The 23015-nt window shown below is 37.0% G+C and overlaps 1 protein-coding gene across 1 annotated transcript in view; it reads left to right on the top strand.

Annotated features, from left to right (window-relative positions):
- LOC128997032 (protein dead ringer-like) overlaps positions 1-23015 on the top strand; it is a 123649-nt gene that overhangs the window by 25862 nt on the left and 74772 nt on the right. The window contains exons 3-5 of the mRNA XM_054422610.1: positions 15095-15208; positions 16042-16299; positions 21616-21681. Of these exons, the coding sequence (XP_054278585.1) occupies positions 15095-15208; positions 16042-16299; positions 21616-21681 (438 nt within the window). The remainder of the gene's footprint in view (positions 1-15094; positions 15209-16041; positions 16300-21615; positions 21682-23015) is intronic.

Genomic DNA, 23015 nt, shown 5'->3' with positions numbered 1-23015 from the left:
ATTTGTGTACCTGGTTTCTCAGGCTCATAGAATTCGTGTACATGGTTCCTCAAGTTTGTAGTATTTGTGTACCTGGTGTCTCGCATTGAAGGGTTGGGTCGAAGGCACGCGTCAGTTTTTGCCCCTCCTCTGTGGGGTACATCACCCCTCATGCCGACTCTCTATCTTCATTCTGTACAAGGTATAAAAGTGGCATTCACCATTCACCACCAGTGTTTAGTAGGTCGAAGTAGAAAAGAAAACTCACCAAAAGGCAAAAGGGGTTCACGGAGAAGGCATGTTCGAAATTAGGGGTTTTTTGCAATTCAATTCTGCAATTGATTTAAAAGACATCTGTTGTAATTTGAGATCGTAAATGTGTTAATAATGTACGTGTTAAGAGCTATTCAAAGTAATGTCTTGATTTTAAAATAAATACGTCAACAGAATATAATTGGATATATTCACACTTGCATTATATGCTACTGTTAACATTAAAAACACGGTGAAAATAAATACAAAATTTTACATAGGGACTGACTTTGGCCAGTGACACCGGACATCATCAGGCAAAGTTAAAGATTAAGAGAAAGTAAAATGTTGATTAACATTTATTTTTTTATTTTTTAGTTTGCTGTAGCTAACCCCGCAAAATGAAAATAACGATTTTGTCACCGTTTGTATACCGGGTGGAAATACAATATAGATGTTCCTCAAAACCGTTATACTTCGGACGTGGAGGGTGTGTTTGTTTTGACAGGAGTCATTGCAATCGGAAGGTCTGATAAGGTAGATAAGATAGGCTACCATCCGACTGATAAACATTTATAGCATCTCCCACCCCTGGCCTAACCAAACTGGAAACTGCAAACTGTGTTCGTGACATGTTGGCTTAATTCTTGTCTAAGTTGCCGGTACGTGAGTGTTAGTTTCTTACAGAAAATGTGAATTAAAACAGAATATAAGCAATCGATCTATATAAATTTAGATATCTGAGCAACAAGTTAACTTTTAAAAGATTCTCAAGTTTTTATAATTTAAATTTGATGTATTTTCCGTAGTATTTGGTAACATAGTTGGACATGTTTCAAATTATCTTCATAAAGGTGAGTTATTAAAATTATTTATTGATATTACCAATACGATTGAATGTAAATGTTTAAATATGAGCCCATCTAAACAATCTGTATGTCAGAGATATATCTTTGAACTATTCAACTATTGAAACCCAGTTGCATAATAAACTACAAGTTGTAACTTGTAACTTAACTTAAATTGTTAACTTGAAATTTCCATTAGATTTGGCAGCATTCCATCAGCATTGGGCGATCAGCTGATTCACTAATAATATTAGTTTATTATGAAACAGACCCCTGGATTTAATCTCCAATCTGAAGTCCTTGTAATAATTTTACCGCGATCTTTTGAAAGTAAGACACTGAAAACTTGTAAAGTAAGAAATGAAACTGTTCAAATGTAAAGCAAATTTTGAAATTAATCCAAATCCATCATCACCCCGTCAAGTTAAAGACAAATTAAAACGTTACTCAAATATGAGAAATATTTATTGTAACCAACATTAGAATTAAACATCTACAAATAACGTAGTAAACAAGTAGAGAATATGTCACAGGTCGCCAGAAAAAATACCATTCTAAGATATGTGTAAATGCAAGAAATCAATAGAAATCCAAAACTACCCTTACAGAAAAAAACCCCAAAAAGTAGACAATATTGTCGCCGGAAGCCAGACACAGACAGTTAAGGGGTGAGGATTGATAATTGTCTGGGGAGAGTCTAGTGATAGAATCAGTCAGACGACAATAGAGGGTGTGTGGCCTCCATTACATAGATACCTGCCTATAGTGCCTACCTGACTGTCTGACCTGCGATCATTTATACATCCACTATCTCTCCTACACTCTCGATTCGACCTAATCAAACAACCTAAGAGCTGATGTCTGCGTCCTGAGTAGCTGGCGACTGAAGGAATCACTAGGATTGAAATAGTTTATTTTTTCATCCGGCTCGAAGGACCAAAGTAGATTTTGTGTGCCCACTTGATTATCGAATAATCAATCCGTGTGGCTTTGTCACATTACATTGTGCATTGTTAATTTGAATCAAGAGATTTGTTTGTCCATTGAAGAATTGGTCCCGGCTTTTTGATGAAATTTCTATAAGGTATAAGGTTTAGTTGATCGATAACCCTATGGACCTGCTTTAAAGAAAGTTGAACCATTGACTATGGTTGAACTAAAACCAACGTGCAGTGTCACACTTCTCCCCCAGAAGTCCCGTTGGGCCATTTTCTCCCTCGAATCACCTTCCCAATTCAAATCTTCTCCCACATCACTCCCGCAACCCAATATTCCCGATCGTCAAATCGTCTATTCCCGGCGAGTCCTGACAGGTGAATCGAATTCCCTTGGACGACGCCAAATCTAATTTTATGCGCGATCGCCCGTCCAACTGTCCGGCCTGGGGCCAGCCGACGATGATTGTTACGCTTATACACTTGTCATGAAGATGAGGACCGATTTGTTATTGGTGGCTGCACCTTACAGAACTTATTACTTTACTGGAACGGTTCCAACGTTTGATATGAAAATAATAACTGCGCGGCCTTTGACGTGTAACGGGTTGGATTGTGAGTTGGATTTGTCAGAGCGGAGTTGAAATAATTTGATTTTGTTTCACTTAGGAGTTGTCAGGCGGATGAGGTTCATTGATTTATTGGCTTGTGATTTGCGGGTTACTCTTTATTCCGTTCGTTGTTTTTCTTCAATGACCATTACTATGGACTGAGTGTGTGAAGAAAGCGAAGTGTCGTTGCCGTTTAGTCACCCCGTGGCCCAAGTGAAGATACTACAGACATCCAGTCTCAACCTGCATCGTTTCCCGTATCAGCCCAAGTCTCCTCTATCACTATCATGTTGACTTGTAAATGCTGCATGGCGTTTTCTATTGCATATTTGTTGATAAGTTATGGTGATTTGCCCTTTTAAATTCGTAACCTATTCCTTAGCATTTATCACACCTTTTTCATCCCTCCCCTTCTTCTAAAGTTACAAAATCACCTATAAAGATATATTTTTGTAAAGGAGTATGTTTATTTAACTATTTATTATCATACGAGAGTGCTATCTTTGTCGGTTTTCATAACACCTTCATTGTTTTGCATTCCAAGCAACAACAATATTCTGCGTCACCAATTAGGCTCGAGTTGAGTTAATTGGATAATTATATCCCGCCCCCGAGCCAGGCTTTTAAACAACTTTGCGTTGAAAGCAGATCCGAACTTACAGAAGTGAATCGCGAGTAAGTGTTTACTGAATGTGGCATCTCCCTGGGGGGAAATATTCGATTAGGTGTTAACCCATGATCTACTTAATCGTGTTATTCAGCTGCGGTTCGCCCATTTAGATATGTTTGTAAACTGCCGAGGTTAAATTTACCTTAGCTGAGTGTTAGGAACTTAAATGTGTCAAAACTGCTCGGCAAAACAATCACAACAAGCTTATATTGTTGAAAATTATACGTTTCGTTGAGGTTTTAGTCATTTAATTTACAGCTAAAAGGAACCAAGTGAGTAAAACAATCGAAACTGTTTTATCGGCGTTAATTCAAAATGGTAACTGAACTCGACCCAGCTACCCCTGGTCAGTGGGCTTGGCTGAAACAGTCCTAAGTTACAGGTATCTTACTCCACTATACGTACTTATCTTTCACTCATAGCTAGGCTATAGGACACGACATTTGATAAGTCCCCTCATATACTGGCCGATGATAATGAAACCAGCCTAATTGACACTTTTTTCAAAGGCGTTTAAATAGTTTATGGTTTCATCAGTGGAATATTACTGTCAAATGATGTTGCACTTCAATATGATGTACATGTTTATCATTTCAAGAAAGAGTGTGTAGAATTCAATATTTTCAGCAGTTTACGCATCAACATCACAAGAACAGCGATAATTAAAAACGTTTAAGACAAATGGCGGATAACTCATCAATATTCCTCTCGTATTTCTGTTAACGTCAAATTGGGGAAAGTTTTTCACGCCTTGTTTTCGCGGAGGGGAGCGTCTACAATTGATGAGTCCGTATAATTAATGTACTGCGGAGTATAGGCGAAATGTTGGCACTTGAAATGCAATATCACCAGATCATTTGTTAGGGCCTATCACGACGGCGGAACGTGTAGCGTCGGAAGTTCAAGATTAGCGTCCCTATCATTTGTCAGAGGATCGTTAACGGGCAGCGAATGTTTTTTGTAATGGTTGCAACCACTGTTACTTTTGTGGAACCGTTTTTTTCGAACATGTTATTGCATACTATTTTTTTGTTAGAACATTAGATCTAATCTTTCAAAGGATATTTTTACGAGGTAATAACAATTTTTCGGTAACTGTTTCATGTAGGACTATTGCTCTCTAATTACCTATTCGTCGTTCCTTAGATAATCCTTAGATATCTAAAATTACCGGAATTTTTTGGGAGTATCCCATCAAGTCTTATTATTTAAAAGATAACTAACTGGATAAGTCATAAGATACGTCACTGGACAACGAATACTTTTTTCGAACCGTTGCAGGTACTGTTACTTTGCGGTGCCTATATCATTGTCAGATATCCGTATGGTTTTGTAACATTTACTACCTACCCGTGAATAATTTATCCAGCCTTTCAGTTCAAGATTATCTCAATCCGCTTCCATTTGTTTTACCATTTTCGTCATTTATGATTGCCTCTTCACACCGCATTGCAACTGATGTCGCAGTTACCCTGTTTCTCAGTTCAAGAACATTCCAATTCTCCGTTTCACCAGTTCCATCGTTCCTACTGCCTCTTCACACCGCATTGCATCTGATGTCGCAGTTACCCTGTTTCTTAGTCCAAGAACATTCCAATTCTCCGTTTCACCAGTTCCATCGTTCCTACTGCCTCTTCACACCGCATTGCATCTGATGTCGCAGTTACCCTGTTTCTCAGTCCAAGAACATTCCAATTCTCCGTTTCACCATTTCCATCGTTCCTACTGCCTCTTCACACCGCATTGCATCTGATGTCGCAGTTACCCTGTTTCTCAGTTCAAGAACATTCCAATTCTCCGTTTCACCAGTTCCATCGTTCCTACTGCCTCTTCACACCGCATTGCATCTGATGTCGCAGTTACCCTGTTTCTCAGTCCAAGAACATTCCAATTCTCCGTTTCACCAGTTCCATCGTTCCTACTGCCTCTTCACACCGCATTGCATCTGATGTCGCAGTTACCCTGTTTCTCAGTCCAAGAACATTCCAATTCTCCGTTTCACCAGTTCCATCGTTCCTACTGCCTCTTCACACCGCATTGCATCTGATGTCGCAGTTACCCTGTTTCTCAGTTCAAGAACATTCCAATTCTCCGTTTCACCAGTTCCATCGTTCCTACTGCCTCTTCACACCGCATTGCATCTGATGTCGCAGTTACCCTGTTTCTCAGTTCAAGAACATTCCAATTCTCCGTTTCACCAGTTCCATCGTTCCTACTGCCTCTTCACACCGCATTGTAACTGATGTCGCAGTTACCCTGTTTCTCAGTTCAAGAACATTCCAATTCTCCGTTTCACCATTTCCATCGTTCCTACTGCCTCTTCACACCGCATTGCATCTGATGTCGCAGTTACCCTGTTTCTCAGTCCAAGAACATTCCAATTCTCCGTTTCACCAGTTCCATCGTTCCTACTGCCTCTTCACACCGCATTGTAACTGATGTCGCAGTTACCCTGTTTCTAAGTTCAAGAACATTCCAATTCTCCGTTTCAACATTTCCATCGTTCCTACTGCCTCTTCACACCGCATTGCATCTGATGTCGCAGTTACCCTGTTTCTCAGTCCAAGAACATTCCAATTCTCCGTTTCACCAGTTCCATCGTTCCTACTGCCTCTTCACACCGCATTGCATCTGATGTCGCAGTTACCCTGTTTCTCAGTCCAAGAACATTCCAATTCTCCGTTTCACCAGTTCCATCGTTCCTACTGCCTCTTCACACCTCATTGGTCCGTTTGTTTAGCTTTCTCACGAGGGCGCGGGCGGTTTCTTTGTCTTTAGTGTGTTTGTATTTTCTGTGCAATTAAATATTCCATATCCACGAGCGATCGCTGTATTCCCTGGCGCGCCTACATCCTGTTTCTTATTTACTTTGTCGTAGAACCTCTGATGAATCGGCATCTATTCCAGGTGTTCGAGTGTTTTTTGCATTGTGGTTGGTGTAAATATTGAATAGTCATTCAGAGGTTTAAAAGTATTTTGGTATTCTCTATTTTGAATAATTTGTATTTTTAAATACCTAGCTAATTTAATGGGGGAACAGGTTTAAGTCAATGGAAATTATATCGACACATAAACCGTTTTGTGTGATATATTGTTGGATAAATAATTATGTTAGTAGACCTACTTGGTGCTAATGAATAACATAATTTTTAATCCAGGCCAAGTGATTTTTGCTAGGATAAACACGTTGTCCACATTCAAAGATGGTAGTGTTTAGGTACACTTGAATACCGGCCTTGGCGGCATGGATGATTGGGCTATTAAAACTATTCATGTGATGTTATGGAAGATTTTGGTTAAATAACGATCGCTCAACAACCCCCAAACCCTTGTGAAACCTTTCATAAACTACACACCTGTAAAAAATAACAAGCAAAACAAGAAGTGTTTTTTATTTACATACAATTAATTGACACACGAAGTAGAGCCGAAGCCATAGAAACAGACATATACTGCGAATATTGAGCAGCATTGCAAGCCCAACAGTTAAATTTGGATTGGAATTCGACGTAGGCGAAGGAAAAAGGACTTCTCCGGGTTATACCAATCATCAGGGGAATAAATTCGAATCGAATCGCCACATTACGAATGCACAGTATAATTGCTTTCAATCAAATATACATAGCCGGAATCAAACAGCCGATTTACCGGGGACAATTAATTTTATCGTGGCCATCGGGTGTAAATTATGAAAGCAATTTATAGGTGTGGAAGCGTGGGTCTATCACAGATGTTATAGCTGTCTTTGTCGCACGCGTCCGTCGTCCCATCTCCGTCTTCGTCGCACTCGTGGTTCCCCTCCCTGTATTCAACAATGGGATGTTCTTCATTGTTGAAATGTTGGCAGGGATCCATTGTTGTCCCAACTTGACCCTTGTTGACGTTATGTTTTCATTGTTGAGTGGATTTATTCCCGAGATTAATTGACTGTTTAAACTATATTAACACGATAATTCTGTTTGTATGTTTTAAAATTGTATGATTTACAGGCTATTTAGGAGGGGGTTGTAGATTTTACTGATGATAAATTCACAGTAAAAATCACTTATTGAGGTAATAATTGTTAGATTTTAAATTTGCTTAGTTAAAAAAATAAGTTTTTCTTTTTCGAAAAAGTTGTATATCCTCCGATTACTGTTATAATTTAAAACTGTTTAAATATCTGCAATTGGTAAATCCTTGGTTTCTGTAGTGTTAGCTAGTTTAAATTCATTTATCAACCATCTTCAGCATTAAAGGAGTCAAAATGGATCTCTTTTTTTAAGATCGTCAATATATTTTGATAAAACAGAGAACAAAAAACATTAGCATCGAGAGCCGGTGGTTGAAGTAAATGACTCCAAAAATTACTTTACAGAGGTACCATGGAGCACATTATTGACAAAGGCATGGAATGTGTAACGGAATGTTACAATTACGTCTGAATCTTTTGTTTGGCTTTTGCAAGAAATATTATTGGTATTGAACATTTTCTATCGTTACAACTTTTTGGAACTATAAATTTGTCATTGAATATTTCCTTATAGATTCTATACTCAAAGTAGATATCGCTTAGTGATAACCGTTATCACTACCGGGAAAGTCGTCAATGTCAAGGTCGGTGGACCTACCGTAGCCCAACTATGTGACCGTTGCCATGGCTTGCGATTCGCTCACGTCCACCGCGCAGACAACAGTGTCGCCGTCGACTATGAAAGGTGCAAGTAGACTTATCGTCTTGTCAATTCCCAAACATCTTCTAGGACGTGTGTTTCATGTAACAGTTTACTATTGAGTTTGATCATTGGAGTTCGTCTAAGACACACATACAAGGTTTATTATTGGTATAAAACACTATAAGTAACTCTGAAATATGCTTGTGTTCTGTTTATTTGTTATGTCTTCCTAAGTACATAATATGATGAACATTTAAAATTATTCAAAGCTTTAATGTATGTCTCTTAGCCAACAACGGAGATAACAAATATTTCCTAGCTAAATAATTATTTTAAACCAACAATCCTTAATTTTCAAGAAAGCGTGTTCATGAAATAATTACAATTTGTAAGTAAAGTAACTATTATTCTGTATAATATAATGGTCTTGCATGCAAATGTTATCAACCTACTTATGCATGTTCTTATCATTTACCCAATTATTTGACCCCTAAACTATTCTACTTTAAATTAATGCAGTTACTTCACAGTATAAAGAGCCTTCTAATTGATTTCATTAATTATTTTTTCAAACATTTCCTTTGACCGTTTGATAAACAATTTTGCGTTGATGAAGAGTGTTCAAGCAGATGCAAATGTTTACCTATAAATTTAGCAAGGTTTAGGGGCGTACGTCCTTCATCTACGGAGGGAAATCCCTAAAAAATAAACATGTTTTGCAAGGGTCACAGATTAATATATTAATATCCTGTTGATGATAATTTGTAACGAAGATTCATTTGAAAACATCTTTTAAATTCCAAACAATATCAAAACGCCGACAGCCGACACCGTATCGCTCCTAGGGTAGAAAGCTATGGGGAAGATTGTTCCTGTAATCACATTCTTTGGCGTGTTTGTATATTTGACAAATTTCATTAGCGTATTTCATAAGTAAAGCTATTTTCGTTATTGATTAGGTAATACGTGGTTCAGATTTGTATAACTTCATGTATAAATTATTCGTGCAATTAATATGTGTGTTTTGTTGACAATTTCAATACGTTATACGTAAGCATAAATCATGTAAGAATGAAATGTCAAACACCCAAAGCTAACATAATCCCTAAATGATTCCTAGGAAAGACATTTATTTTGTATTCGATCAATCATCATTTCAAAACACTGTTGAATCCTGATGTATAAGAATTTGGACATAAAACTAAAACCTTAAGCGGAGATCCACAAGTTCAGTATACAAACGGCTCGACGCATAACTCAAAATTGTTGTATAAACTCACTGTATTCATAGTTGAAGATTGGCAAATGTCGACGTAATGTACCTAGAGTGCAACAATTGTCTAATGAAGCTATATAACAACCAGTTGTCCCCACGTGAGCCGGTTGTGCGATCGTATACGACGTCCCGCTGATACGACACCCTCAATGCGATGGCTACATTAGGAGCAGCTTCTGTCAGCTCCACGGGTCTCGGGACGAAAATTGTCTTGGGGGATCAAAGTTAGAAATCAGCTGTGTGGTTGAATGATTTAATTTGAGCTAAACATCGTCTAGCAAAAGATACGATTTATCATCAGTTCATGCGAAATTAGCTTACTTGTTTCACATTTAACCAAATTTGGGACTAAAAATGGTCGAATCAATCGCCTGGGTAGGCCGAGTAGTTGTTTTCGCACTGGACGGCGTTTATACTGAACCCACATGTGTCAACAACATTCATTGGGGTATTAATTAGTGATATCTAACAAATATTGGCGTTAGATACTATACAAATTAGGGTACACACCTATAAAAACTGCTTATGACGTTAAAACCTAAAAAAAAATTAAATCCATCCCGCGAAACCATATATTCGTAGCCTACTTCAGAACGGTATCATTCCTATAGACTCAATTATCATTATTGTTCCACCCGATAAGTTTTTATGGCAATCTAAATCATCAATTCAGTGGCTAAATAGTCTTGTAAAGTAATAAAACCATTTTACGCTGGTATTTAGCCGTCGTCGTTTAATGAGTCTGTAATCTTCGGCCGGGCCAATTTAATTGATGACTGTTTCCTCATGATATCACGGCTATTAACAATGTTTGCAAGATTGATCACAATTAGTGATGTCACTGAGATAATTAATTGTTTTTGCGGAAAGTTCCTTTGCCCGTTTCCTTCTGTCTATTTAATTCTTCGACGTGTGATTGTTTCCTTTAGGAATCTATCTTATGGAAGTATTTTGCTAAATTTGTTCATCAAGTATATCCTCAGAGACATGTAAATTGTTGCCTGACGATGTAAGTCAGTGTAGCGTCGACTTATTCACATACTAACATCAGTGAAGTCATAGTTAGTGGAAATACCTTTACTTACATGACCTAACCTAAAATGTAAAAAATTGTGGCTTGTATTTGATGAAGTTCTCTTAGGGAGAAACTTCTCCGCGCCTTAGCAATATTTCAATCTAAATCTATATACTATCTACTTTATCAATATCCTTATATCTAGATTTGATAATCTACAGCTTTATTTTGGTTTCAAACCATCGGGTAAGAAATTATCACATACACAAGCCATTAACGATGGATGGGATTTGAACCCGGAAACCCATGGCAGAAGTCTAACAGCAGTGCTTCTACCTAGTCTGGCCAAAAGCGGCAAAAATACCTTATTTACATATTTTACAACGTCCAGTTTTCCGTTTTCGCCAACATTTAGTACTGTATGCTCGTTTCCAAACTCGAGCTTGAAATTGGACAACTCTGATTCCAACTTTCGAAGTGTCCTCACCTCGATCACATTTATTGAGTTGCGATTTGTGCTATGAATAACCTAATTATATCGGTATGTGGGAAATAGCTGTGTATCTAATCGAATATAATGCCGCGGGCAATAACGGTCTATTGAAACTGATTTGGAAAAACTTGTGCTTGTCTACTACATCTAGTAGCAAATAAACACTTATGGTTTGAATTATTTGATCGGTACTCGTAGTTTTGTACCAAAACATATTATTTGGTTGAGGAATTATTGTGCTAGCTTCAAGATTGGGCTAGTAGTAGATTCAGACATTGCTACGAAAGTCATAACTCCGAATGGCATAACTTCGAAGAGCATAACTCCGAATGTGACTAATTAAATAAACATTCCCTTTGAATCGGAGTCTCTCGGAGCAATACAGCGCTGTTCGGATCTTAATGTAGTTTACAGTTTTCATCGTTAAGAGATCATCCTGACTAAATAAAAGAACAGTTCCGCCTTAGTCACTGACAACCTATAGTACACAACAAAACACCATCTACCTAAACTGATCGGAAATAATCTCAAAAATCTCCATAATGTCCATGAAATTGAAACATTTAGGATATACAATTGTACTGTGTTTGAAGTTAGGGATCAAACTGAATTGCAAATTGACTTTAACAAACCTACAAAAGTGAAAGGGTTATTTTCAACTTGCGATTAGATCAGTTTTACTATGTCAGGCCAGTGAAAGTGATAACTTTGTGGTATAATGGTATATCTACGCTAGAGAACACTATTGACGCGATCATTGGTTCATTGAGACATTCGAATATTACATTGTAACAAGGACGGCGTTTAAATTCGACATCTGTTAACGTTGTTGTCAATCATCATCTGTTTTGTTGTTGTAGTCGGTATTAGGATGAGAGATACTAGATTACATGACTATCATCCCTAAGATCGTCTGAAGACTCTTGAGGTTCCGTTCGGTATTTGTAAAGCGTATTGTGATTTTTCCGTACACTTATTGTTGAAATTTTAGTGTAATATGAAATTTATATAAAAATCAACTTCTTACTCAGCATAGTGTAAGAGTCATTAGTTTGATGGAAAGGCGGTTAATGTATACAAATATTTTAAGAAGTTTCATCATGTGTATACTGTCTCGTTAAAAACAGTTGAAATATGTTTAATACGTGTAAATGTGTGTTTTAGTTTTGTTAAACGTGTTTTTGTTTTCTTCCCGGAAACTTACAAATATTATTATCAGATATGATTTCCATCATTCCATTTCATTCACTAACGTTATCTAGTTAAGTATTAAAGAGGTCTGCTTATTTCACTGTAATGATTCATTGTAAATATTCACCTCTTTGTGTGTTATTTTCATTAAAAATTAACAAATTAAAATCTGACAAAACACCCAGTTTATAAATATTGTATCAATTTATCTGTCAAAGATTTGTTTTAAAATCGAACAAATATATCAGCCACATTCAACCCCTTACGTATACAAAGTTCAACACAAAACACGACAAAGATTATCATCATTGTTTACAAATCATTAAAGGCGGCGCCGCGTGTCAAATCAATTGTAAAGAGTTGATAGTCTATTTGGTTTGACTCATTTAGATTTACGGAATAACTTAAAATGTTATTTGAGGCTATCATTGTTTGTCGGTACGATCCAAGGGTTAAGGTCTAGTCAATAAATTGCTCTGCAAACAATTGTAATCATTATGTAATTGATTCGTGGATCTCTGCAAGATTATATTATGGTCCATCAGGTTCGGTATCATGGGGTGTCCATTCTGCTTGTTGTTGTTGTTTGGTTCAGTCGTTTTTTTGTGGAAACAGTTTTTTTACTCCGCCTACATAAAGGCTTTAACTAGGGTTGTACATAAAGTACAGGAGTACTTAGGGGTAAGTAAGTTGGTACATAAAGTCCTGGCAGTCAGATACTGAGATAAGTCAGTGCTTTGTAACTGTTCAAAACTGGGACCAAATTCCCTTGATTGGTCATCGGATAATGAATTGCCCAGGTTAAAATAACATATATGGTCTTTATCAGTGTCAATATCAAATTTTCAGAAGGATTCGTACTCCAATAAACTTACGTACTTTATTTGGGTCAGAATATCACAGTTGCATCCGCTTCTTGATTGGTGAAAGTGATAATAAGAAGTTGTGTGAATTTTCTTACTCGGCAACATCGTGTCTCTGCTAAAAACTTGGGTCTTTGGCGATAATTAACAAGGAATATTATGGTGACTCATCAAATTATACAGGTAAATTTAGGGTTAATCTTAAATCAACGTCTTGCTCTACTCGAAATAAAATACGCTATCCCGGCAGAAAATTCCAGGTATAAACATAGATTTCCATCTGAAATTTCGTCCATGTTAACAGCCTTTAAAATCCTAAAACTGTAATAAGTATGTATTTTAAAAACTCATTTAGAACTTGAGCCAAGATACACCCGCAAACTTGGTAAACCTTTGTTATAAGAGAAAACATCAGGTAAAAATTCGATACTCCTAAAGGCCTACAAATGTATTCTGTCTGAAATCTGAATGGCGTTATAAATAAACATTGAGTTAACATCAAACATCGCGTTTTCCAGGAATCAATCGTTTTGGCAGGATCCACTAATTGGACGGAAAGTATTTTAATGATGAATGGAATAATGATGTCTCCTGTCAAAGTGTAGGCATTAAGATAACATTTTAGCTAATGAGACTAATGCTGTTATTTTCATAATAAACAAATATTAACACCGCAGATTTGATATTAAAAATATTCTTGATTGTTTAAAATTTCTGCCATGGATTGAAACATAAAACATAAAAAAAGTTCATCTTCTTGTCATTTTAAATAACTTTGACAAGTCAGACTATTTTATGAACTACAATTTCTTTGTAAATGTTAAGAATTGAGAAAAGGTGGCAGCATTTTTTACATTCCTTTTCTAATAAACCCTGTAAAATGAAATGCTTATCAAATATCTATAACCATGGTTCTATTGTTATAATATTTGTTAATTCCATTCCTTGTGTGTTTTTTAGGAATGGAGCAAAAGTATAGGATATCCCAATGTCATTTTTTTAAATTTGCCATTAAACACACAACTGTTGTAACTGCCTAATAAATCCTAGAAATAATTGCGCCCAATAGATCATTAATTTATCCACATATTGCCAATAGAGAGTAATTTAGTTGAAATTAGTCTTATAGAGTAAAACATTATGTGGAATATAAGTCATACATGTTTTAGTTTAGGCCTGAGGCTATCTGTATTAGTTTATATTATTTATGTAATTGCTTATTATATATTTTATTAGCAATATGTGACGTGGGCCATGCATGTAAATATGTTTAAGGCAATGAGGAATATTTTATTTTGTATATCTGAGTCGCCTCCCATGATTGAAATATACCTATACTGTATGTTCAAGCAAATATCATCCCTTCCAAATCAATTATACCAAAGCCCTCACACCGCGGATTCCAAACACAATTAAACACCGATTAGTACCAATCACCCGATTATTAATTGGTTTTTGGTCCTTCGAGCCGGATTCGATATTTTCATAATTGCCTCTCCAATCGTCCAGTTGCACGCACTCCTAATTGTTTCCATTCCTGGTAAATTGGCCTGGCCGCTGTTCGGAGTCGCTTTTTCCGATAAATTTAATCTCTTTTTATATTCGGGTTAATATAAATATTAGTGTGGCGCGCCTGGGGGCTGCGTGCTTGTGTCTGGTAGACGGTCACGCCATGCAGCGCTACTGGAATTATCTGAGAACTGGCTCCTGTGATACGCATGATTACGAGCTATTATCTGCGGCCGTACAAATTATCCGATGTGATGTCCAGGGTTTCAATAGCTTGAACAACGCTAAAGGTATTTATAAGTGTCTTATCGAGCTGAAGATATACATATCTTCATAGGTTTGATAGATCCTAACCACTTAAGATATTTGCTGTTGTACTATGATTCAACAGCATCTCTGAGGTTTACCAGCTAGCTAACTTGAAAAGAGCTTCGTAGTCACTATCCTCCCGACTAAATTACTAAATAAATAAATTTGTAATACCAAAGCTTACAGAAAAGGGGGAGAGAGGTAAAGATTACAGAGGAATCAAGTATGGCAAAGATAAAGTACTCCTTTCCACGTACTAGCTCTATTTAGTGGTGTATTCTGAAGCAGAATAGTATATAGAATATTTAAGAAATACAGTAGAATACATACAGTATGAAAGATGTGTAACAAACAAAAGCAATCGTCTCTGTTTAGCTCTAGCTGACACAGACTTCGACCAGTGTTTTTCTTCCGTTAAAAATAACCATCCATCCAAAGGCTTGCGGATTGTAATATAACCTTTGTAACAGCTGATTGTTGTGTTGCAGACGACAGAGCTGAGCGAGCTGGACGGAGGAGACGATGACAGCGATGAAGCTTCGTCCAGGAGAACTCATGACACCACCCCAGAACAGGAGGTGCTGACTAAGATGAAACACGAGGTTAGTTTAGACCTGTGGCAAGCTTGTAATAGGTTACCGAAATGGGTTTTGACAATTGAAATTTATCCTTTATAATAGGAGTGCATCCAGTCTATTTCACAGAAGTGTTTTCCATTGATCGTGGGATTTTTTAAGAAAGCCTTTTTTGATTCTAAATCCATACATTCAGGTCACAAATAATATCCATATTTACCTGTGGTAACGCTGTTATTATACTCTGATATCGGTGAAGATTTTCATTAAAAGTCTACATACTATATCCTTCCACTAGTGAAAGATGGCGTCGACATTGATGTTTTCGTTGAGAAACCTAGTGAAGATAGAAGATAAGCTGCATTGTGATTTTTTCAGTAGCATGAATGACCACTATATCAAATTAGGTATTACTGTACACTGCTGTTAAGTTGTGAGTTGTGGTTCCAGAGGTGCTAACACCCTTCGCATTTCCAAACCCTAAGTTGAAGATAATTGTTAAATCCCATAACCATACAAAGATTTTATTTAATAACTAATTTTTAAAATACGTATTGAATAGGGAAAAAGACTGAGACTAGAATTGCTTTGTAATGCCTAATGCCTAATCCTCTTGAGAATCTGTAGAGCTACTCCTGGTACGGATTGTGTTTGTAGTTGTTTTAATTGAATAGGTGGTTTTAAGATGAGGGCTGTTACCTTAAGATTTGCCCTTTATCATGTCAGGATGGGTTAGGTTACACACTTTGGTTTGTATAAAGCACATTTCATCAGTAGTTACTTATTCTTGATAACACCCCATGAATCAATGAACCTGGCGTAGCACTAATTGTGATTGCTGATTGATTGTATGTTTGCAGAGAGAAGCTCAAGAGGAGCAGCGGGACATCAAGCCGCCCCTCGCCCCCATCTCTGCGGCGTCACTGGTGCCGCCCCCGCACTTCTCACTACCCCTGCCGTTCCCGTTCCCGCCCCCGGGCGCCGCCTTCCTGCCCCCGACCAACTACCCGCCTCCGGGCACTCACACGCCGCACACGCCCCACTCCACCTCGTCCCTCAGTTCCGACTCCTCCAACGCCGCTCAACAGACGTGGTCGTTCGAGGAACAGTTCAAACAGGTGAATATTCCGCCATGAAATTGTTTGCAGAAAATTATGCAACCAACACTAAATTGAAATCAAATTCATCTGTTTCTAACATAGATATTACTAATCCATGGATTATTAATAATCCATGTAGTTAAGTGGGGCATTTCGGTTATAGCCAAGGCAAACTTCAATAATTGCTAGGGTATCCAAGTGCTTATAACAACCTCCTTCAAATCTCAAGGTCGCTGTTTCAATCCTGGGAAAAATCTATCCTGGATCCAGATACCTTTTTCATAAGACTATCGATTAATATGTAAGATGCTATCTAACATAGTGTCGAAGTTATAGCAACAAGACCATGGGTTGGCCTGTTGCCTTGCAAAAACCCATGAACAGTTTCAGACCGTAAATATACACGAAACTTTCTGAATTTTAACTTAAACATTGTTCGTCAATTTACAGACAGTTGTTCTCACAATAAAAGATAAGCGTGGCGTGATATTTCATTGTGGAAGTTTACTAGGGTTGTTCTAGGCACGAGTACGAACCATCATTGTAATGTAAAATCGATTGAGGATAGGTGTATGAACCCAACATGGCTAATAATGCTACACTATTCACTTGATATTAAACAATTTACCTTCATCAAGTTTACTAGATTTATCATACAACTTTTACATTGTACCGCATTTCCAATTGACATTGTCAGGCAGCATCATTAGACAAAAGCTTTGTCACCAAAAGCTATCCTATGAGCTAATCTTGGCACCGATAATGGAAATGCATTGGTTGAATGCAACCTGAACATAGACAAGTGCAACTTGCAATTGCAGCTGGGAATATGGACGATTTGTTCTCATAACATAGCCTCGGCCAATTGCGGGATAAAGCACGTGCAATGCCCAATGTGCAATCTACAAGAATCTGTATTGCAGGAAATAACACGTAGTGCGGCTATGCAATCGTCATGACTACGTGGCGTTGGCAACCGTGAACATATTATCGGTGCTTTGATATAGTTTTTTACATAGGGTTTCCTGTGCTAGTCTGTGTGACAGTGTGAAAACAGTGAAGTACCGTTACGTAGGCAAACCTAGTGATAAGGTAGCCCGGTCTCGAATCATCAAACTTGACTTATCAGCACAAGTCGCTACGGTACTGTACTGTCTGAGCTACCGCGTTCCATCGAATACATGTTTTGTACATTTTATATTCATTGTTTTATGTACATGTATGTGTTTATAATAATAAATGGTAATATAAAATGTAGTCACTTACGCGATTCAGTGCATTGCAAAACTAAATAAATTAAGGATATTGTATAAAAGATGATATCGGCGTGACAATTTGGAGTTTTCTTACATGATGTATGTAAAATTAAACAGGTGTATATTCCTTGACTAAATAGGGCTACACTTCTAATCGTAGACGTTTTAGGAAGTGTTGAACTGAATGGCTCTCCCCATTCAACGACCCGAAGCAAAGATTTAGAAAACAGTGAACTGATCAGTATCTAAACAGTAGACACTCAGTTAGCAAATTTGTTGAACCTAGCTGGGAAAATTTGGTCTCCATATCAATGTTTATTATACAGTATTCGATGTTCAATTGAAAAATCTAATGAACCCCACCAGATGTTTGCAATTCTAATAAAAATACAGCTGTTTTCGTTTTACTATATCTCCCCAACATCACGATCGTCGATGTTGACGATGTGTCCCCGATTGCGATTCCTAGAATCACTATGAACACGTCACTGATGTTTTATTCCACAGAATACGTCACGTGTGAAGTGATTTGTCGGAATCTCAATGTAATCAGTAATCATGATAGACAACGCCACATAGATCAGCATTCGGCTTGTAAGCGTTCGACAATCAATGTGGCAGTGAGTTATGCTTGGGACTCGTGACGTATCCAATCGTGTAATTTATTATTAATTGCCTTCACAACAAGTATTAAAAGCTCTATCATTGGAAACAGTCCTTATCGCGGCCTGTTGCACGATGACTTATCTTACAACATGAATATAATGGTTTTCTTCCGTTACTCCGAATTACGGCGAATTTTCTGTAAGATTTTGAGGATTACATTTAATTGGCGAAACAAGAGTTGCCAGGTATTGTAGATGTTTTTAAATCATTATAAAGATTGTTTATTTTAGTGTGGTTATTCATAATACGAGCACAAGGAAAAGCGATCTGGTTTGTAGGCTCATTTTGTTTGAAAAAATCTGATACTTTTTGATGGTTCGAAACTGGAACCAGATGTCCTGAACATATGGGTTTTAAAACATGGACCTGGCCGACGAAACAGCTGGTCTAAGTAAATGCTACAAAATCCACCTCACTCGATTGAAAAGCTTAATTAAAATAGGTATTACACTCATTTCGATACTCGCTCTTCATATTTGATTTCAAATACACTAAGCTGCGTCACTATTACACTGATTAACACAGTAACCCCATTATGTGCACGTTGACTGTACAATATTTTCCGTTCTCTATTCCAATTCCACCTTTATTACTCGGGCGGCCGCAGTTGTCGCCAGTATTATTCTAAGCTGGAATGTTTACAACTGGGCGAGTGATTTACAGTTTCTGGCGCTTTGATTCTGTCTGAGTTTTACACTTGGCTTGATAGCTATCGTAATTCCGTACGTAAATCTTCTCCTCAGTGCGGTGCTGGATATAGACACTGCTTTGCTGTTTATTACTTTACGGTTGTGGGTTAATTAAGTTTTGCACTAGTTTTGATAGTTATGGGAGTTTTGACAAGTTAAATTTTTAATATAAGGTAGTGAAAGAGGAAGAAAGTATTTTTTAAATTACGGTATTCTCCTTTTACACTCAGTTGAGTCCAACGGTATTTTGAAACATAATATGTATCCGATCTCAATAACTTGTATGTTTAGTCTAACATTTGAACAGCAAACGATTGTCGAACACCTAAACGTCAACAGTCGAACGTATTTAGGCCAACGCATTCAAAAGGCCATAAAACGCCCCGGGTTATATATTTCGGAACAGCCCCTGCATGTCGTAAACGCGATACATTAACTCAGAATCAGCCATCGCCCCGCCCATTATCCCCTCTAATAACGTTTTTAATAATTCGCCCCAGAAGGCGAACATAAAGCCGCCATTTTGATTATACCCTGCTAAATATATTATCAAACAGGGCTATCGATATGCCTGCCTCGACGCGGACATTTCTCGGAAAAACTACGCTAATATAATTTTATGATGGAAAATTACCCTATGATTAGACCTTCGGATGCCCCCACCCGGGCTTTTTGTCGCGCGACTTGTTCTTCTTCTCTCCAACAATGATTTCAGAGAACGCTTTATTACACGTGATTTCCTTTATTGTTGCCGGCCTTGCGACGCGACATCTGAATATTGGAATTATAGAGTAGGTCGCCGACGCACTGATCGAATACAGGGAGTGTGTATTGTACAAACTAACCCAATACAGTTCAGGGAGTGTGTATTCCACAAACTCAACTTATAAAATACTGGGAGATTGTCGCCGACGCACTGATCTAATCTAGAGAGTATGTATTCTACAAACTAACCCAATACAGTTCAGGGAGTGTGTATTCCACAAACTCAAAACAGCGCGTATTTATTCCACAAACTGATCCAAACCAGGGCGTTTGTCTTCCACAAACTTATCCAACACAGGGAGTTTGTCACCGGCTGACTAATTCAATTCAGCGGTTAGTTCTTCTGTAAACTGATATAAATGATCCAATACAGAGTATGTCGATGACAAATCTTCTTATAGAGTTTTTTTAGCGTAATAGCCTGTACTGTACTTATATCCAAATCCAAATTGTTAGGTAGCATTGACTTTATACCATTTACGGTCAATAGTCAATGACACCAGATTTTTACAGTACGGTGTGATAGCTTTCTGATCAATGAAGGTTTAATACATTAACTGCATTCATTGCCAAATTGGATTTTGATAACAAACAAAATGTCTCATTATATTTGAAATACAATAGAATTATTTACGGCTTAATATTTTTAGCATTTACATGAGGTGACCACCATCGGGGGATGAAATTTAAAAAAAAATCTTTGACTAATTTTACTTAGATAAGAACATAACTACCTCCTCCTACTACTACTACCAATACTACCTACTACTACTACTACTACTACCTACCTACCTTATAGCCTAGGAAAATGGCACATTACTTAATTTTATCGAAATACACGATATAGGAAGAATTACTAATGCTAAGGATTTTTCGAAAAATTATTCTCCCACCTTTATGATCCCAGATCTTTTAAGTACTTCACAATTGTTTATATCCAAGAAACAAAATGAGAGATTAGTTTTTTTTAGATCGTTGACCATTTAAAGGTATTTGTCTACAAAAACTCTTTCAAAGCAGTCCACCTCTTCAGTTCGACTTGGTTGTACAAAACGGCGAGCAAGGATGAAGGTATAAATCAGCACCTCTTTTGCCGGGTAGCGAGCAACTCACACTGAGCAGCGAGCATCGGTTTATGGCAATATTACGATGGGTTGCTCATTAACACTTGGAGGTAAACTACCTCGGCTACATACAGCCAATTATTAGATTTAACGCTAACCTAGCTCAGTTTAATAGGCGAAGAATACTGGACGATTAAACAGGCTGAACATGTGGATAATTATGGGGAGGCTCTAGGGGGTGATTTAAATACGGTGTAATTTGATTACGCAAAGCTGTAATCGACTTATGAGTAATTGAGTATTAAAGCTAATAAAAATTAATAAAGCTATGTCAGGAAATATGTTATGAAAGTTTTAATCTTTGATCAACAACTTTCACAAAATAACTTCAGGAATAGATTTTTTTTATTTCAAAGCGTTAAATGTATAAATATATGAAACTGTATTTATACCGTGAAATACAATACACCTATAATTGGCAGTAAAGTTGTCTTTAATATATAAAAGTTACGATGGTAATAAATCTGTCCTATCTCTCTAGTTAAATATTTTTCTGACCTGAAAGGACGTTTATAATGCAATGCAAATTGTTTTAAATTTTACTGTCAAGTATTGTTAAGTTGTTGAAATGTTTGAAAAGAGGCCTCCACACTGAGCATGTAACCTGTAAAAAAATGAAAATTTGACAAAATACAACACTATTAAACTCCCATGGGTTTACTATTACACAATAATTCTAAGCCTTGGGTGACGAGTTTCCCCATTCCATATCATACGATTTGCTTGTGCATGCTTGTGCATGCATGTCAACATATATTGTATACAGTATTATGTATGGCCAGTTTGCCACGATTAGTGTTTGTATATTTCATTATGTCGTTTCGTTTGTTGTAGTATTCGTCCAAACACGAGAGTTCGCCCCTAGCAAGTATCGGCACACCAGAAGAACAATTCAAACAGGTACGCTCACATAACCTGGCTTTGTTAACACATTTTACAATTACGATTAAGTTTGTTGTTTTGAAATGTTTGCTAAATTTGACGGTTTAAAAAAAAATTTATTTTGGGAAAACGTAATTTTTCCTCGGTAATCTTTACGTTACAGTTTCTACAAAAGAATTCTCTACATTACCATGAAGTAAAGATGGACAATCAACATTTAGATGGTTATCTTATCAACTACCTGTGTCTACTAAAGGATTTAATTGTAAGTTATCAGTAACCGTTTTGTATTAAAATTAAAACAATGATACTGATACTATTAAGTGAAATAGGTTAAATAATACAAGTTAAAACGTGAAAGTCCGATCAGGAATTGTTTGAAGAAGAAGACTCCTCCATAAAGAAGTTTGGTAGATGTAGTTTTGTAGATTCAGAAAGTTCTTTGACAAGGTGTTTCACCTGCAGAATACATTTGAGTGGGATTACTATGTTACCAAAGTCAACGATGTTTTTAACGTACAGTGTGTAAATTCCTCGCTATAAGCACCCATCTTTCAATTAAATTTGTTTTATTTACGCCCTTTTCACAGTTTATCGAATAAATTATACAAAGTAACAATCTCAAATTAAATATGTTAATCGAAATCAACTACGAATCACCGTAAGAGATATATGAGGCAAAATGCATTATGAAGAATGAAATGTGAATGTGAAAAAGTGTCATATAATATGCGGTATGACCCAAACAACTCTTCCAGACGTTACAGTTTCATGAACTAATGATAGATTAGTTTTCTGGCAATTTCTGACATTCTAAGTTTAGAGCGGAGCGGACAAGAGGGCAACGTGATTGATTATGTTTTAGTTCTAATAATTACTCTTCATCCCGTCAGTGGCGTTTATACTTCACGGGACGTTTCGAAATAAGCTAAAATAGACGGAACGTAATACTAAGGGCCGTACATCACGTGCTTTACTTGTAATACTTGAGTCTTATGCTATGTGAAGTTTTTGTGTGAGCTTTTGTCGATCACTGGAATGCCCTTTTTATGTTAGCTTCTTTAAAAAATAGTTTTAGTATTCTGACGCTACTGACATTTCCTGTCTTGAGGTTCTTGTAGTGGCTATAAAGGCCTAGTCGATTTTGGACCGAATTTTTCTAGAAAAATATATAGAATCAACACCAGTTGTACGGTTAGGACCATTCTCTTAGAAAAATGTTAATTGTGACCCCTCCCCCACAAAAAAACTTACAACGATCACACTGAATCTTTACAACCTTTATAACTCATTTCAGTAAAACAATATAGCCCACATTCAATTTGGCCATTTTCATATTTAGAAACTGTTTC

Source organism: Macrosteles quadrilineatus, unplaced genomic scaffold (assembly GCF_028750875.1).
Source record: "Macrosteles quadrilineatus isolate MER2022 unplaced genomic scaffold, UCM_ALF_1.0 Scaffold_6__1_contigs__length_79288215, whole genome shotgun sequence".
In the NCBI taxonomy this organism is placed as follows: Eukaryota; Metazoa; Arthropoda; class Insecta; order Hemiptera; family Cicadellidae; genus Macrosteles; species Macrosteles quadrilineatus.
The sequence above is the reverse complement of the archived record's forward strand: the minus strand, read 5'-3'. Positions and strand labels throughout refer to the sequence as shown.